Genomic DNA, 19,317 nt, shown 5'->3' on the forward strand with positions numbered 1-19,317 from the left:
CTAACTGTGTGAAGAAGCAATGATGATTGCCAGTGATCACTGATCAGTATGAGTGGGAGTGGTGGTGAATTGAAATGTCTGAAACTCCTGGTGCAATGGAAGGGAGATGACACTTGACGATATGTTCAGTGATCTTGACCACTCACATGAGGTGAAGTGCATTCCCAGAAGCATGCATTCAGGTTGTCAGATTTTAATACTTGGCTCTGAGTTCCTGAAAGAATCATCCCAGCACTGTCTGTGATCCCCTGAGTTTCTGGGACACCTCTTCCACTTTGTACCTCCTATGTAATTGTTTTAGCCACTTTCCAAAATCCTTAGAGCCTACAGGATTAGCAGTGCACCTTTCTTCAGTGCATTAGATTTACTTACTGCTGGGATGTCCCCTCCTTTCACATCTACCATCAAGGGGGATGTAGCCTGAAGACCCACATTCAACATCTTAGGAACAGCTTCTTTCCTCTTTGCAATCAGGAGCAGCATGGTAGCATAGAGGTTAACACAATGCTTTATTGCATCAGTGATGAGCAATCAGGGTTCAATTCCCGCAACTGTCTTGTAAGGAATTGGTGCGTTCACCCTGTGACCACATAGAATTTCTCCAGTTTTCACCCATGTGCAAAAGATGCACAAGTTAGGGTTAGTTGTGGGCATGCTATGTTGGTGTGGAAGCATGGTGATACTTGTTGGCTGCTTGTTAACGTAAACAATATATTTCATTGTATGTTTGGATGTTTTGATGTATATGTGACAAATAAAACTAAGCTTAAAGAAAATCTAGATTTCTGATCAGTCCATGAACTGATAGTAATCATAATTTGAAAATTTATTTATGTATGTATGTGTGTGTGTATATATATATATATGTACTTATTTCTATTGCAACTTATAGTAACTTTTTATGTCTTGCATTTACTGCTGCCACAAAACAACACATCTCACAACCTGATCATGATTCTATCATTCAAAGCTTTCTGAGGTGTGGGCTGGCATAAGGCTGTGCACTTCCATTTAACGAAAACTGGCCACCCACTTTTAAAATCAAACAAATGAAGTCCCTCTCATCTCCCTCAGTTTCTGAAGGAAGGTAAACTAAATTCACTCTCAGCTGTTGAGATAGTCAAAAGCCTAAATTTTAATGATGCAGAGACTGGTTAACAGGAAGGAGCAGTAAACTATATAGAATTTTTCACAACAACCCTGACATCCAATGAAGTAGAGTCAGATTGTACTGTAGGGAATTCAGCAGGTTTATCTTTTTTTAATCACATGGTCCTACAGGGTTTTGAGAAATGGGTGATGAGCAGAGAAAAAGAGTCAAATATCAGAGAAACAGGCCCTTCAGTCCAACTTGTCCACATTGGCCAGGATATCTATACAAGGTTGTACCACTTGCCTGCGTTTAGCCCATATTCTTTCAGGTTTTTGCTTTTATTGTACCTGTCCAAATAATGTTTAAACATTATAGATACCTCTAGAGCTATCTCTGTCAGCTCATGCCACACACCAATCACTCTTTGTATGAAAAAGTTGCCCCTTAGGACCTCTTTCCCCTCATTTTAAATCTGTGCCATTCAGTTTTAAATTCCCTATCCTGGAAAAAAGCTGTGACCAACCAACTCTTCTACTCACCTTGTTTTTGTATAAAACCTTATAAATCTCAGCCTCTTACATTCCAGGGAAACATCTGACCCTATCCAGGCTCTCGTAACTCAAGACTTGCAGTCCCCAGAACATCATTGTGTATCTTTTGTGCACCCTTTCCATCTTAATGACAATCTTCCCATAGCTGGGTGACCAGAACTGCACACAATTCTCATAGTGTTGTTGTGGTGAACTACGGGTGCCTGTCTGGACACGCCCCCTGCTGACGGCTCCTGTGGCTCCTCCCACAGACCCTTTTATAAAGGCAATCAGAGCCTGGGCCCGGCCTCTCCGTCTCCGGGATGTAGTATGGTGGTCACTCACTGCTTGTTCCTTCTTCTAGTCAATAAAAGCCGATATCTCGCCTTTACGTCTCAGAGTGAGTAATTGATGGTGCATCAGTTGTCAACTCTATAACTTGTACAGTTGAAACAGGACATCTCAATACTTGTACTCAGTGTCTCGTTCAGAGGCCCTGTTAACCTGTGTGCCACTTTCAGGCAATTATGTACCTGTACCCCTAGGCCAGGGGTCAGCAACCTTTACCACTGAAAGAGCCACTTGGACCGGTTTCCCACAGAAAAGAAAACACTGGGAGCCGCAAAACCCGTTTGACATTTAAAATGAAATAACACTGCATACAACGTTTTGTTTTGCCTTTATGCTATGTATAAACAAACTATAATGTGTTGCATTTATGAAATTGATGAGCTCCTGCAGAGAAAACGAAATTACACTTCTGCATGCAACAAAAACATTTTGAACTCCGAAAATAAGATGTTGGGTTGAAGGTTACTTTTAAGTAAAATACTCAACGTCTATTTGAGTCCTTCTTGTGTTTATGAAAAACGCTAAACTTAAATTTGCCGCCAGCAGCAAACCAAAAATAACGTCAGCCAGCTGTCAACCTGAAAAATAAAAGGACTATTTCACTGAACAATGAAAACATATGAATATACGTAAAATAATAGGCAATTAAAATATTTATCATACTTGGTCAGGTTGACTCACACCTGACAATGCAGTCGTATTCGGTAGGGATGGATCGATGCTTAGGGGAGTGACCGGGAAGGATAATGTGTTTTTTTTCCTCTCTGAACTCACAGAAGCGTTTCCCAAACGATGTTTGCATTGCGATGATTGCAGAATGTAAATACTCCGAATTTATCATGTCGTGACCTTGTTTGAACTCTCTCAAATTGGAGAAGTGAGACAATGTGCCTTTCTGTAAATCTCTGGCAAGCACTGTCAACTTGCGCTCGAATGCCAAAACATCCTCCAACATGTGTAGGGCTGTAAGTCCTTACCCCTGAAGAGCTGTTTTCAGTGTGTTCAGGTGCGCTGTCATGTCTACCATGAAGTGTAGCTTTTCCAGCCACTCTGGCTGTTCCAGCTCAGGAAAGGTGAGCCCTTTGCTGCCCAGGAAAGTTTTCACTTCTTCCAGACACGCGACAAAGCATTTCAGCACCTCCCCTCTGGACAGCCAGCGATAAAAACACGTTGTAGCGGTGTCAGTAAACTGCAGTCGAATAACTTTATTCGAACTAAACAGCCTTGCTTTTAAGCCTCCCTCAACCCAGCCCCCATGGACGCAGATGCTGCAAAAGACGCGTACTCACAAACCCCCGTAGGCTATCTCCCTTAGCCGGAATGCTGGCTAATTGTGAGCCGTTTCGGATGTGCCAGGAAATGTGTCGCCACACTTAGATTGTACAAGATCACCATAATCTTCAAATTTAGAATTACATTTCAAAAGCTAACAAACTAACATAAAATACATTTTAATTAAATACTGACCAATTATTTCCCAAAGCCACAGGGAGCCGCAGCACAGAGGTGAAAGAGCCACAAATGGCTCGGGAGCCGCGGGTTGCCGACCCCCGCCCTAGGCCTATCTGTTTACAACACCCTACAGGGCTTTATGGTTTATTGTGCTAGTTTAAATTACCATTGCGTCACCTCACACCAAGTTAAATTCCATCCACGTTTCCTCAGTTCATCTATTATAATCTTAGATATCTTTCTTCATTTTTCACTGTACTGCTGATTTTGGTGTCATCAGGAAGCCTATTAACCATGTTAACTACATTGATTTCCAAATTGCTAATGTAGGTAAGACCATAAGACAGGTAGAACTAAGCCATTTAGCTCAAGTCTGCTCTGCCATTTGATGATGGCTGATTTATTTTCTCTTTCAACCCCACTCTCCTGCCTTCTCCCTCTGACCCTTGACCCCCTTACTAATTAAGTACCTATCAACCTTTGCTTTAAATATACCCATATGGCTTGGCCTCCAATGACTTCTGCAGAGTCACCACCCTCTAGTAAAGATGATATCAACAGTGATTCCAGCACTGATCCCTGCACCACACTACTGGTTATAACTCTCCAAAATGAGGAAGAAACCTCCACCATTACCCATTGACTCCTTTATCCATTGGTTAACTTTGATTACTGAACCCCACTAACCTTCAACTGCCCTTGTCCCTCTGGTGTACGTGGCTGGGTTGTCCAGCACTTAGCCTCAACAGTTCTGAAGGACTGTATTACATTTCCAAGTCAAGATGCTGTGCAAAGGGAGGTATCAGAGGTGAAGTTATTCCTCTGTACCTACTTCCCTTTGTCCTTTTTTGATGATGGAGTTCAATGTTTTGGTTTACTAAAACCCTAAGGGTAGTTTATTGGCACTGAAAGTGGACAGAACTATCCTTTCCCTTAAAACAGAATTTTTGATGAACAAATGGGAGGCCAGAAAATGTCCTGACTTGTGGCTTACCCATCACTGTGCTTACAATGGGAGTGCTAGAGACTCATTTGGTCATATGAATAAACATTTAAAGTGATTCTTTTACATGCTTGGTTTACCTCTTGCAGTTAGCTAGGAAGCTACCTATGATTTGTATCAAGTGAATTAACATACGGGCCTTTAGTACTCAAACCAAACAAAAGGCACAACATTTCCTCAAAGCAAGAATGTTTGCAAGTTATCAGAGTGGATCACTTGAGATGCTGGAGTCTGTTGTAAATGAATTAGGACAGGTGGTAAATGTATGCAGAATTTATGAAGCACCAATGAGTCACTGATAACCACGTCAATCAGTATTGATAGCAGGCTACGAGCACAGATTACTGTAGTACAGAAAACATCCCTCTGTAAATATCAGTAATATTGTCCACACACCACTGTTCACCACACACTCTAGTGTTTTCACTCTTTAATAAACAATAAAAGCAGCTGCAGGGGGCACTCCAACACTGCATGAACATTAAATATAGCAGTCATATCCAAAAGTCAGCTGCTTCAATAAATCCCACTTTCTTTCCAAGTAAGGCCACGTGTTCCTTGTAAGGAGTAAAGGACATTAACTCTACAATGCTATCCCCTTGGAAAAAGAAACATTCCTTTCTATTACAACACACACAAAATGCTGGAGGAACTCAGCAAGTCAGGCTGCAACTGTGGTTGATAATTTAGGCTGAGACCTTTCATCAGATCTGGAAAGGAAGAGAAATGAAAAAAGAATAAGATGGTTGGGGAGGGCTGGAAGGAGTACCAGCTGGCAGTTGATAGGTGAACCCAGATGAGGGGGAAGTTAGGTGGCGGAGGGTGATGGTGAAAAGCTGGGAAATAATAGGTAGAAGAGGTATAAGGTTGAAGAAAAAGAGATCTGATAGGAGAGGACAGTGCATCTTGAGTGCCAGGGAAGGAGGAGAAGCACCAGCAGGAGGTGATGGGCAGGTCAAGGGAAGGAAATGGTAAAGAGGGAAATCAGACTGAGGAATGGAAAAGGAAAGGGGGGGAGTTAGAAGTTAGAGAAATCTATGTTCATTACAAAATATAGCAGGCAACTTTTATCACCATGTATTTGTAATGTTGAACAGCACATCTGGTGAAGAAAATGGGAAAATATTTTCAGCAATTTGATAAATATGTAAGAAATCTGACATATTGTCTGTTGAAGAGTTGCACATTCAACAGAACAGAATTCTCTTGCCACTGCATTGTAGATAGTGGGAACCATAAATTCAGGAAATACTGGTCAAGCAAATGAGTGGGGAGGGGGACATGAAGACCAATTTTAATTGTTTTAAAACATGAACTGTATTTTTCAGCCATAATTGCTTCCAGACTTTTTTTTGAATATTTCCAACAATTTCTATTTGCATTCTCTGTAATCTCCAGAAATCTGTTAAAACTTCTGAGTCGGGGCATGAGTACACCAGTAGGGGGAAATGATGGACAAGATAGCAAGAATCAGAATTGGAATTAGATTTAATATCATTTTCATATATCATAAAATTTGATGTTTTGTGGCAGTAGTGTGGTGTAAGACATAAAAATTACCATAAGTTACAATAAATCAATTGATTAATAAGTAAACAAACACTGAAAGTAAGTAGTGCAAAAGAGGAGTAGTGAAAATAGACTTTGTGGTTAAGGTATTCACTGAAAGGACACTAGAAACAGTCACCATTTGGTTTAAGCCAACACCACAAGAGCAGATACAATGGATTCCAGTTAATTGCGACTCATCAGGACCGATATATTTTGGCCCAATTAAGCGGCTGCCTAAATTAGCCAAAGTTTCATGGTAATGGTTTACAAAAAGACATTACAAACAAAATACCATTTGACTGAGTAACAAGTTATATATTTAAATGAGATACAGAACAATTTGGAATACTATCTAAACTATTATAGTACTATAAAACTGTGTATTAGCTTCTAATAGATATTGACAGAGCTATTCAGCCAATGTACACTGCCATGTTCTTTTGAATGACTGTAAATAAACAAAGCCAGTGCAGATAATGAACTACCTTCAAACAATGCTTTTGACAGTTGCAAACTCCAAATCTTCATTTTCATTGTAACATTCAAAATAATTGTTGATACCTTCAAACTCTTTGTAGTTTAATTTCAATTCCCAGCAGTTTCTGGCATCTCCAAGCCTGAATGCTTGAAACTGCATGAGCAAAACAATACCGAATTGTCTTTTTGCTTATTACTCACCAACTATCAGTGACAAAAATCATTGATTTTTGAACACAAACACACGTAAGTGACCCAGCCTATTGAATCTCTCACTACTATCACAGATCTCTATTCCAGGAAACATTCTGTTTACTCTACACTCCCTGTACGGCAATCCCAACCTTCCAGAGTTGTGGTGATCAGAACTCTATGTTGTATTTCAAGGGCAACCTGATCAATGTTTTGTAGAGTTGCAACATGACATCTCAACTCTTAGACAACGCCACAATACATGAATGCAAATATGCTGCATGCATTCTTCACCATCCTGTCCACCTGTGTCACCATTTTCACTGGGGCTGTGTCGGGATAGGTGGGCTCTGTACAAATGGAACAGGTTGCAATCTTAACCAGAGTGGCACCAACATCTTTACAGGGATATTTGCAAATGCGGAAGACTTAAACTGTGTTTGCAAGAGAAGGAGCTTAAGAGTGATTGTTTGGATGGAGATGTACAAGTACCTAAAAGAGAAAAAGTCCAGTGGATAAACTAATGAGTAGTGAACATTAAGGAATTTAAAGCTAAATATTTTCTATTTTAATGGATTTAACACTTTAATGGGAGAAGTATAACAAGTGTTATAGATGAACTTGAAGCTTTAATTGAGTTAGAAGTCCACAATAGTGTTGCCATCATTGAGACATTGTTGAAGAATGGGTGGGATGAGAAACTCAGTATCCCAGGATACAGAATGATCAAATCATGAGGTGAGACCAGGTGTGAGGGGAATAACATAAAAGGGGAAGCGGGGTTGCACTATTCGTTAATGCCTCCGTTACCTGCGAATACCTGAGAGAGCTTTTCAAGCCACACGTGTAAAGATTAGAAACAGTGTTATAAATCTTTTAAAGACCTTCCAGCAGTCTGATAGAGGAGATAGAAGAACAGAAACATTGGCAGATATCAGAGCGATGCAACAAAAATAGGATTATTGTTCTAGAGATTTCAATTTCACAAACAATACAGATTGTTTATTGCTAAATTGTTAGGAGAACACCAATGGGAAGCATTGTTTAGAATCCCATTCTTATCTCCCAGCTCCACATGTAGGAATCCCTTTGGTCTCTGAAGGCACTTATTCCTAGCTACTCACTTGCTTCTAAAAAAACCATGAAAGATTTTATGATTCCACTTAATTTTGCTTACCTAAGACCATTTCATGTCCTCTTTCTGCCCTCCTAATGTCTTTCTTAAGTTCTCTCCTACTTTCTCTTTGAACTTCAAATAACTCATTTGATAACAAATCCTACTCCTGATAAGTGCTTCTTTGCCAAAAGCTATGGTTTTTCAAGTGTTCAAGTGGAAGGCATTGGTTGTCCTCAACCAGATGTCAAATAGGGTGTTTGGTGTGATGGAGGAGAGTACAAGTTGGGCAGCAATGCACTCTGAGTTCTTGCACATCTCTGACATCTCCGTCATTCTAATATTAACACCTCAGCTCAACCTTAATAGGGAGACCCCTTCCTTAAACCTTTAAACTTCTTAATTGCTAGTACTTACTTACTTAAAACCTAATTTTGACTAATTTTCTTATCATCTCTATTTCCTTACGGGGCTCAGTGTCCAATTTTGTTTGATAACATTCCTGTGAAGCACCCTGGAATGCTTTGCTACACAAAAAGCATTTTAATAATAATTTACTTTTATTAAGCAAGAGAACTGGCCCTTCCCAATGCTCAGTCTTCCTTGGCAAGTAGAGAAACAGACGAGGTCAACTGAAGAGATCCCTTGGGCTGCTTCAGAGGTGAACATGCGAGGAACTGGAATTGGTTTATGATTGTTACATGTACTAAGATTTTGTACACTGAAAAGATTGTCTTGCATATTGTTCATACAGGTCAAGTCTTTACATGGTGCATTGAAGTTTACAAGGTCAAACAATAATAGAGTACAGAATGAAGTGTAATAGCAACAGACAAAGTGCAGTAAAGGTAGACAATAAGGTGAAAAAAACGTAAATAGTGTAGAGACTTTTTGTATTAGGAAACCTTTCAATAGACTTATAACAGCTCACTAGAAATTGTCCTTGAGCCTGGTGATACATGATGTCATGCTTTTGTATCTTCTGCCCAATGGGAATTGGGGCAATAAAGAACATCCAAGGTGGGATGGGATGCATCTTTGATCATTCTGGATGCCTTACTGAGGCAGTGGGAAATATAGACAGGAGGAGGAAATTAAACTTAAGCTGTGGATGTGACCATTATAGTCATAAAGGGGTAAGAAGGCACAGATGTGACAGTGTCTCAATGTTTCTGATAAAGCAGCCAGCATATTCAATGACCCAACCCACCCTGGATATTTTCCTTTGTCTTCACTCCCATCAAGTAGAAGATAGAACAGCCTGAAAACAGGGAAGTAATGCAGAGATTTGGAGAGAGGAGACACTGCAGCTGGGCTAGAAGACCTCAACTTCTGTTGAAGCCTTGCTGATATATTTTAGAGAAGTTGCCGTGGAGCTGGATGGTGCGGATGACTTCTAGGTCACCAAGGGAATTGCAGCGTAGGGAAAGGTCTGTCGACAATAAAGAATGTAAACCGCCCCAAAATTGAAGTTAGACAAATATTTAGTATTGTTTAACTATATCAATAAAAGGGGCAAGGATGACGTCTAATTACAAGGATAAAAAGCCCGCTCAGAAGGCTGTGATAAAAACAAGACGCAGCATCATGAGGGGGCCCAGCTTCTCCACAGCTAGCCAGGACAAAGATCATGAGGAAGAATCAGTGAACCTGACTTTGATTCTCAGAGAAATTCATGATTTCTGATGAGATATAAACAAACAGCTGGAAGATATTAAAGGAGAAATAGCAAAAACTAATTTGAAGTTAGATGAAGCCGAAGCGAGGATTGTAGGGACTGAGGAGAGGCTGCAAAACGCAAAAGAAGTGATAGCAGAAATGCTAAAGTTACAGGAGCAGCTCCAGTGGAAGATAATAGACCAAGGGGCTGGATGGTGCACCCAGCCAGCAAACTGCTGCATGTACTCTAATACATAAAGGTTGGCAATCCTACAGGCTTGAGCTGCAGTAAATTTTAAAATCTTGTTTTGTCTTAATTGAGAAATCATTAGGATCAATAAAAGCATAAAACTGTCTTTACATGATGCATTTTCAATTAATGTAATTTAATTATTTACAATGCTATGAACACTAGTGTCAGTGATAAGAAAGGAAGGATTTAAATATGATGCAAACAGCTCTGAGAACGTTTATTTGATTGGATTTTGGAAAGGACATATTGTCTTATGCAGAAAGGTTGGGTCAGCTAGATTTGTATTTACTGGGCTAGGAAGAATATGAGATAACTTGATGAAATATAACCACAAAGGTTTTTTCCGGGTGAATGAGGAGAAAATTTCTCTTTGAGAGAGAGCTAGAACCAGGTAGAACAGGGACTGTTTAAAAATCAGCAATTAGCACCTAAGACCATGATGAAATATAATTAATTCTATGAGTAAGTTGGGAGTCTTTGGAACTCTCTTCTTGAAAGGCCAGTTAAAGCAGAGCCTTGGAATATTTTCAAGAATAAGGTAAATAGATTCCTGATATGTAAGGTCGTGAAATGTAACCGGAGGTAGGCAGAACAAGGAGCTGCAGTTACACTCTGATTAAATAGTGGAATATGCTTGAGGAGCCTACTCCTGCTGCTAATTTGAATATAGGACAGTATTGCACAGGAACAGGCTCTTCAGCGCACAACGTCATGCTAATCTACTTAAGTTAGTAATGAAAGAGCCATCAAACTAAACCTTCTGCCTACACAATGTCCATAACCCTCCATATACTTCATAGTAATGCCTCTACTTCCTTAGGGGGTTGTAAAGATTCAGCATGGCATTTTAAAATTTGACAAACTTCTATAGATGTGTGGTGAAGAGTATATTGACTGGCTGCATCTTAGCTAGATCAATGCCTTTGAATGGAAAATCCCACAAGGTAGTGAATACGGCCCAGTCCATCATAAAGCCCTCCCCATCATTAAGCACATCTACATGGAGCGCTGTAGCAGGAAAGAAACATCTGTCATCAGGGACCCACACCACTCAGGACATGGTCTTTTCTCACTGCTGCCATCAGGAAGAAGGTACAGGAGCCTCAGGACCCACACCACCAGGTTCAGGAACTGTAATTACCCCTGAATCATCATGTTCTTGAACCAGAGTGGATAACCTCACTCAGTTTCACTTGCCCCATCATGAAATGATCCCACAACCTATTAACTCACTTTTACGGACTCCTTGCTTCACACACTTGATATTTATTGCTTATTTATTTATTATTGTTTCTTTCTTTTTGTATTTGCAGTTTGCTGTCTTTTGCACACTTGGTGAATGCCCAATTGGTGCAGTCGTTCATTGATTCTATTATGGATTTATTGAGTATGCCTGCAAGAAAATGAATCTCAGGGTTGTATATAGTGACATATATGTACTTTGATAATACATTTACTTTGAGCATTCATGTGGTTATTTAAACATCTTTTAAAAATCCCTAATGTATCAGCCTCTACTACCACTCCAGGCAGCGCATTCCAGACATCCACCTATCTCTGTGTAAAAAACTTGCCCCCCTCACATCTCCTTTGAATTTACTCCCTCTCACCTTAAATGCATGCCTTTTGCTACTAGACATTTTTACCTTGGCATAAAGATACTGTCTGTCTACTCTATCTATGCCTCTCCATTCCATTCAATCAATCAATCAAACCTGAGTTATTATCCCATCCAACCCCATGCTCTTTCCTTCTCCCAGTAACTTTCAACATTCTTACTAATCAAGAAACTATCAATCTCCGCCTTAAGTATACCTAATGACTTGATCTCCACAGTCAACTGAGGCAATGAATTCCACAGATTTACCACCCTCCTCATCTCTGTTCTTAAAGGACATCCTTGTATTCTGAGGCTGTGCTCTCTGGCCCTAGACTCGCCCTGTACAGGAAACATTCTCTCTACATTTCAGCTCTTGTATACAGTATTCATTACTGTTCCAGGAGCAGGGAAGGCCACGGCCTACTGTTGATCTCTCATTGTTCTGAAGCTAATTGGCTTGATAAGCCATTTCATGGTAGTGTGTCTATGATCACACTTAGTCCAGAGGGTACAAATTTCCGCTCTTGAAGAACATAAGCAAAGCAAGTGGGTTTTTGTTATCATCATTTAAACTCTGAGTGTCTCTCTCTGCCTTCTTATCCTGGCCTGTGCCTCTTTCCTTTTCAGTTCTGATTATCAATCCAGGCCTGTAGATTACTAATCCAGTAACTGAGTATGGTGCTAACAGACGCAAGTGACAGTGTGCAACACACTTCATCGTTGCCCTTGTCTGACATTCGGTACGGCTTGAGCAGAATTTTTTCTCTGGTTAGGACCAGATTCCTAAACTATCTGAGCAAACACGAGAAAATCAGCTGATGCTGGAAATTCAAACAACAACACACACAAAATGCTGGTGGAACACAGCAGGCCAGGCAGCATCTACAGGGAGAAGCGCTGTCGACATTTCAGGCCGAGACCCTTCGTCCTAAACTATCTGGGTCACCAGACGCTACCTCCTTCTGTCTCCATGGCATCTGCCTGAAAATGAACCAGGGATCATATTCTCGGTCTCACTTTTGATCCTGAAGGGAGATCAGATTCATTTATTTGTCACATATACATCAAACCAGAAAGTGAAATGTGTCAACAACCAACACAACCAAAGGATGTGCTGCAGGTAGTCAGCAAACCTTGCCATATACTTTGGTGCTAACTCACACACTCTGGCACCAACATTCCGATTTCAATCACAGTCTTCAATGACGCTGTTTATTATCTCCTTCACTACATCACTCCAGCACTATCTTGTACACACACACACACACACACACACACACACACACACACACACACACACACACATACACAGATTTTGCTACTAGCGCACAAAGGATTTTAAACTGTGCACAAAAAGTTGTCACCCTCTACCTCATTGGCATATTAAGTATATTTCACCATCGTACACAATCACATTTCCTTTTCTGATTTCTGATGTGGACGGTGTTGACAACATGGAGTTTGTGATGCTTTGTCTGAAGATTTTAGAACTGGCTTATTTATACTGTTGTAATTGAAGAAATTATTCCGTGCGCATATGTTGTGTTTGGCAAAAAAAAAGTACAGCACAAGATTTTTGCACACACTGGTCATTACAAGTTAGAGGGAACATTGATCAGTTGGCTTAATCCCTATCTGTACTTGTGATATCAATAATAAGGACATTCTTTCATTATTACTAGGTCAAAATCCTGGAAATTCAAATCTAATATCGCTGGAGTATTATCAGCACATATACTGCAATGAATACAAAAAGCCACCAACATCTCAATGGAAACTAAATTGCAGAGAGGAAGTCCTGCCCTTGCTTATAATCTTATGTCCTGTGGATAAGTAAATAAAAATTAACGTTTAAATATGCTTTGCTTTGGCTTTATTTTACTTGCTAATGATTGCAGGGGAGCGAGATTATTTCTAAATTTGCAAACGCTGCTCCTACCTCCGAGCCGTGGAAGCCAGTGGGGGTGAGGCAGTTTTCAGACAAGATCTGGAGCAGAGCAGCAGGAGGCAAGATCAGCATCTTGTTCTTCCTTTTCATTAAGTCAATGGCAAATTAGCTGGCAAGACCGCCAAAGGGATGTTGGTCTGTTCACCATTTGATCTAATAGATTGCAGGGTTATTCTGTCTGTGCAACCTTGTTTCTAATTGCTGTACCAAATGCAGTGCAAACTCTCAATGTGCACTGGGGGATTCACCAAATTAGATGCAGTTTTAATTTTTTTTTGGATCCTTCTCGAGGAAGCATGATGCTTAATCTCTGATTAATGTTCATACAAAAGGAACTTGCGTGTAGGGTGAAACTCTTACTTGATCAGCAGTTCCATTAGCAGTCTCTGCCTTCTCAGGAAAGAATTAAAATTGAGCAAGCACTTCATAAAAAGTGTTTAAGATATTCCAAAAAAGACTTGGTATTTCTATTTGCTATCACTTCAATCCCATAATACACTCCATTGCTAAACTATAAATAAACACAAACTGGTGCTCCTTAAACCTACAGTCAGTGGCCTTTTTTGGCGTTCAAAGGTTCAAAGGTCAAGTTCAATGTCAGAGAAATGTATACAATATACATCCTAAAATGCTATTTCTTCACAAAGCATCCATGGAAACAGAAAAGTGCCCCAAAGAATGAACGACAGTTAAACGTGAGAACCCCAAAGTCTCTCTGATCCGCCCCCCAAGCAAAAGCGGCAGTGAGCAACAATCCCCCTCCCCCCAGCAGCACTGGTACAGGAGTGGATTCCAATGGCCTTCTACTGCTGTAGCCCATCCATTTCAAAGTTTGACATGCTGTGTGTTCAGAGATGCTCTTCTGCACACCACTGCTGTCACACCTGGTTATTTGAGTTACTGTCACCTTCCTGTCAGCTTGAACCGGTCTGGCCAGTCTCCTCTGACCTCTCTCATTAACAAGGCATTTTCGCCCCCAGAACTGCCGCTCACTGGATGTTTGTTTTTCACACCATTCTCTGTAAACTCAAGTCTGTTGTGTGTGAAAATCCCAGGAGATCAGCAGCCTCTGAGATACTCAAACCTCTTGTCTGGCTCTGACAATCATTCCATGGGCAAAGTCACTTAGATGATGTTTGGCTTGAACAGCAACTGAACATCTTGACCATGCCTGCATGCTTTTTCTTTTCTATTGAGTTGCTGCCACATGATTGGCTGCTTAGATGTTTGCATGAATGAGCAGTGTACGCATGTAGCTAATGAGGTGCCCACAGAGTGTAGAACAAAGAACATTACAGGCCTTTTGGTTCTGTGCTGACCTTTCAACCTACTTTAAAATCAATCTAACCTACATAATCTGACATAACCCTCCATTTTTCTTTCATCTGTGTGCTCATGTATCTGGCTGCACCACCACACAGACAGCACGTTCCACATACCCTCACGCTCTGTGCAAAAAACCTACCTCTGACATCCGCATGATACACTCCTCCAATCAGCTTCAAACTGAGCCTCTTGTATTAGTCATTTCCACCATGGGAAAAAGTGTCTGGTTAACCACTCTATCCATGCCTCTTATCATCTTGTACACCTTCAATCAGTCACCTCTCGTCCTCCTTCACTCCGAAGAGAAAACTTTAGCTCATTCAACCTATCTTGATAAGGCACACCCTCCAGCCCAGGCAGCATCCTGGTAATGTCTTGGCAGTGATATTTTCACTCACATTTTTCAAAGAGATTAATACACAAGTGGCTGCATGCTTCATACTTGAAAGAACCTGCATAATTAGTCAGGATGGGAATTAAAATAATATCCAGATGAGGAAAGACCAAAGGACTTTTTTATTGCAAAGAGAGGATGAGAGATGGACTGAGAGAAGTCTTCACAATTATGAAGTATTCTGACTGGGGATAGGTCTCGACCTTGTTTGTTTCTGATGATGGGCTATAAAAATAAGTACATGGCCTCCCTGAAGAGCTTTTCGACCCAAGTATAAGTTGGTTCTATTGTCTTTGGTGCTGAACCTGACCACACATGTTCATATATACATAAATTTATCTGATCAGCTCTGATTTTGAGTAGTGGAGCAAAACCCAAGGACTGAATCACCTGCCTGTTTCTATTATGATCTTGTGCTTACTGACTCAGCTGACACTAAGAGTGGCCATAGAGTCATAAAGCATGGAAACAACTCTTTAGCCCACTGAAGACTGACCAATCAGATGAACCAACCCTACAGTAGTGCCATAGAACAGTACAGCACCTTCAGACCAACTCATCCTTGACAACCAAGTGGCCTACCTGTACTTGTATTTGATTTTCCTTCTAGTTCCCTCTACGTCCTCCAAATTCTATCACTCAGTCACAAAATGGAGGCAATTTACAGAGGCCAAATTATCTCCCAAAATGCAAGCACATGGGTTGTGGAAGGAAAATGAAAGGGAAAATGTTATGGTAGAGAAAACCCAAGGTTACCTGCAGAAGACAGATAAATGAGAAGAGTGAGGGGGGGAAGCATAAGATGTCAGGTGGTAGGTGAATCCAGGTGACAGGTAAGGAAGACAAAAAGTCTGAAGAGGAAAGAATCTGACAGGAGAGAACAATAGACCATAGCAGCAAAGGTCAGGGTTCCTAGAGCTGTGAGATGACAGGTCCACTGTACCAGTTCAGACTGGATTGAATTTGGCAGCAGAAAGTGAATGTTCTGAGACCCAAGTGTAACACAGCAAGAGAACAAACAGAATGCCAACTGGGAGACTTTGCGGACACATCACTGGCATAAGTTCAGACCAATAAAAAAGTGCTGAGAAAGGAGATGTGAACTAATCAGAAATGAGACAGAGAGAATACTAGAGGTTCAAACCAAAGGAAAGTAGGAGGGTAATGATCATGCACAGAAATCTCGACCCAAATGCAATGAGGTTAACTGTATGAATATTTTCACAGGCCATTACAGGTTTACAAACACAACTGAGAAACCTTCTCTTCCTCTTCCCACACCTTTAAAAACTGCCCATAACCTTAAACTTCCTTCCTCTGGTTCTCCACCTCTTTCTCTTTATTCCATGTGAAATACTTTGGTTTCCTCAGCTGCGTAAGTCTAGGGAAGAGAATCTCCGGCCCCTGCAAATGTGTGAGATTGAGGCACAAGCCCCCATCCCCAACCCCCTGTTTGTGTGGATGCTGTGTAATTTGCTACCCTACTGCAAATTAATTCCATGAAATAACAGGCAGTACACTCCACACCATTAGAGGAATCATATTTATGAATCATAACTCCGGGGTTAGTAAAGAATAACAAAAAGAAAAGGACCCATTCTAATAAAACAGTCAAACGTGCACAAATTGGAGCTCATCTTGAACTTCTCTGTCGCTCACGTGCTGGGCCTTCAGTCAACGTGAAAGCACTCAGTACCTTTGAAACATCGCTTACAATCCATCTCAACAAATGGGTCTCCCACTGGATCGTATGCTATGACCAGCTCTCCCCAGCTGCTAAATGGAATACTACAGCATAGCAGTAAAGTTGTGAATCTGGGCACTATACATGGTATCTACTGTCCTCTCCCATTAGATTTCTTCTTCTTCAGCCCTTTTTCATCCCTACGTTTCACCTGGATTCACCTATCACCTGCCAGCTCATGCTCCTCCCCCTCTGCCTATTCTTTTATTTTGACCACTGACTCCTTCCTTTCCAGTCTTGATCTCAGCCTGAAACATCAATTGTTCATTTTCTTTCAATAAGTGCTGCCTGGCCTGTTGAATTCCTCCATAATTTTGTGTGTGAGAACCCCCGTGAATGGGCAGATGTTGTCACATGGCAGGGTGATCATAGCGAGTGGCTCCAGGTATAAACTATTTAGTTCAGAAGCAGATTCAGAAGAAACTTCTTGGCTCACTCTGGTGTCACAAGAAATATTTAAGCAAGAATTAAGAAGATATGGTGATAAGATTCGACAGATGAGGGAGGAAAAAATTCATATGGATCAGCCAGGACCCAGTTGTGTAGGCTATTTCTGTTATGTAGGCTCAGTATAATTCTCCATATAATTCTGAGCACTGTCTGCAAAGATAGCTCTTTTAAAAAAAAAACACAAAAAAAAAGAAATGAAGAGGTAGTTTTGTGTTATATATTGCAACTTGAGTACACAAACTTATTTTTTCTGTACCTGCAATGGTCGATATTGTGTCTGCTGACAGCATTCGATAGGATTAAAGGGCCCAACCCATTGATTTCCGTTATTTCCAGGCAGCCTGTAAAATTGTTGAATGGCTCAGCAATCTGCAAAACAAGGATCAACAGCTCAAAATATGTTGTCTCACATTTGCTGTTAAGTTACATCAAGTTTCATTGGAAATTGCATAAATCTTTTAATTCCCTGTGATACAGTGCTAGAAGAGAACAGGCTGTTGACTGAATGAGCATTGCTTATTGCACCATGTCTTTGCATGGCCAATTATAGATCCTTGAGGCTGAATTTAGCTTGGAAGATCAAGCAAGTGGGGGCATAATGCTTGAAAAATAGACTGGGTACTGGCAAGCCAGTTCCAAACCTGGGAGCGGCACAGCAATACAGCAAATAGCTTAATGTCACAATAGTGCCAGCAGCCTGGATTCAATTCTGCTGCTGTCTGTATGGAGTTTGTATGTTCTCCTTGTGATGAATAGATTTCCTCTGGGTGTCCTGTTGTCATCCCATGTCCGAAAGATATATGGGTGACTAGTTTAATTGGTCACATATGTGTATTTGGGTGGCAAGGGCTCTTTGGGGCAGGAGGGCCTGTTAATGTGCGGCATCTCTAAATAATTAAGTGATGCTTCTGTTTGCAGAAAGCACATCCTGAGTGCTCAGGATAGGTGAGTTGTCGATTTCAGTTTATAAATTGGTCAATCACATGCTGTTAGGAGCATTAGGACTAGGACTGACAGGCTGCATAACAGCTTCTTCTCTCAGGCTGTGAGACTAATGAAGACCCTGCCACCACTGAGGTGTCATCACTCGGACAGCGAGCTGTTTACCATTTGCCCATTCTGCTCTTTACTACAAGCATTTTGAACTATATTTTATTAACCTATTTGTAGTATAATATTTTGGTTTATGTTCTTGTGTGATATATGTTGTGTGGGTACACTGTTGTTTCCTTTGATTGCATATATGTACAATGATAATAAACTTGAACTTGAATTACATGGCTTTTAGAGCAGTGGCAGTACACAGCATGGAAACTGGCCCCTCTGCTCACCGAGACCTTACTGATCATCAAGCCCATTTACACTGATTCCATTTTATTCTCCTCACATTCCTATCACCACTCACTAGATTCTAGAAGCAACTTACAGTGGCCAATCAATCCACCAACCAGCACTGGGGCAGCACAGTAGCGTAGTGTTTAGCACAATGATTTTCAGTACCAGTGACCTGGGTTCAATTCCTGCTGCTGCCTGTAAGGAGTTTGTACATTCTCTCTGTAATGCATGGGTTTCCTCTGGGTGCTCTGGTTTCTTTCCACAGTCCTGCGGTTGATAATTGGTTATTGTTAATTGTCTCGTGATTCGGCTAAGGTTTAATTGGGGGTGGCCGGGTAGTGTAGCCTCAGAGGGCCTGTTCTGCGCTGTATCTCAATAAATAAATGACTCTTTGAGATGTGGGAGAAAACCAGAAGGTCATGGGAGCATACAACAGAGAGAGTGCAAACTGATTAGACCACAGTTGGAATTTTGGGATCTGTTCCGGTCTCCTCATTATAGAAAGTGTGTGGAAACTTTAGAAAGAGTGCAGAGCAGATTTACTAGGATGCTGTCTGTATGACAGAGCATGTCTTTTCTCTCTAGAGTGCAGGAGGATGACAGGTCTCTGGATAGAGGTTTACAGGATGATCAGAGACATAGATTGAGGGGATCGAGAATTTTTTCCTAGCATGAAAACGGGTAATACAAGAGGACATAGTTTTAAAATGACTGGAGGAAAACTCAGGGGTGATGTCACTGGTAAGTATTTTTACACTGAAAGTGGAATACTCCGAGTGGTGGTCGAGGCAGATATGTCGAGGGAACTTAAGATAACTCTTAGATAGGCATATGGATGATAGAAA

The 19,317-nt window shown here is 40.9% G+C and overlaps 1 protein-coding gene across 1 annotated transcript in view; it reads right to left on the bottom strand.

The window, feature by feature from the left end:
- LOC132401336 (protein eyes shut homolog) overlaps nt 1-19,317 on the bottom strand; it is a 1,222,700-nt gene that overhangs the window by 137,155 nt on the left and 1,066,228 nt on the right. Inside the window, exon 30 of the mRNA XM_059983465.1 lies at nt 17,394-17,506. Coding sequence (XP_059839448.1) covers nt 17,394-17,506 — 113 coding nt within the window. The remainder of the gene's footprint in view (nt 1-17,393; nt 17,507-19,317) is intronic.

The sequence above is a fragment of the Hypanus sabinus genome, chromosome 10, assembly GCF_030144855.1.
Source record: "Hypanus sabinus isolate sHypSab1 chromosome 10, sHypSab1.hap1, whole genome shotgun sequence".
In the NCBI taxonomy this organism is placed as follows: domain Eukaryota; kingdom Metazoa; phylum Chordata; class Chondrichthyes; order Myliobatiformes; family Dasyatidae; genus Hypanus; species Hypanus sabinus.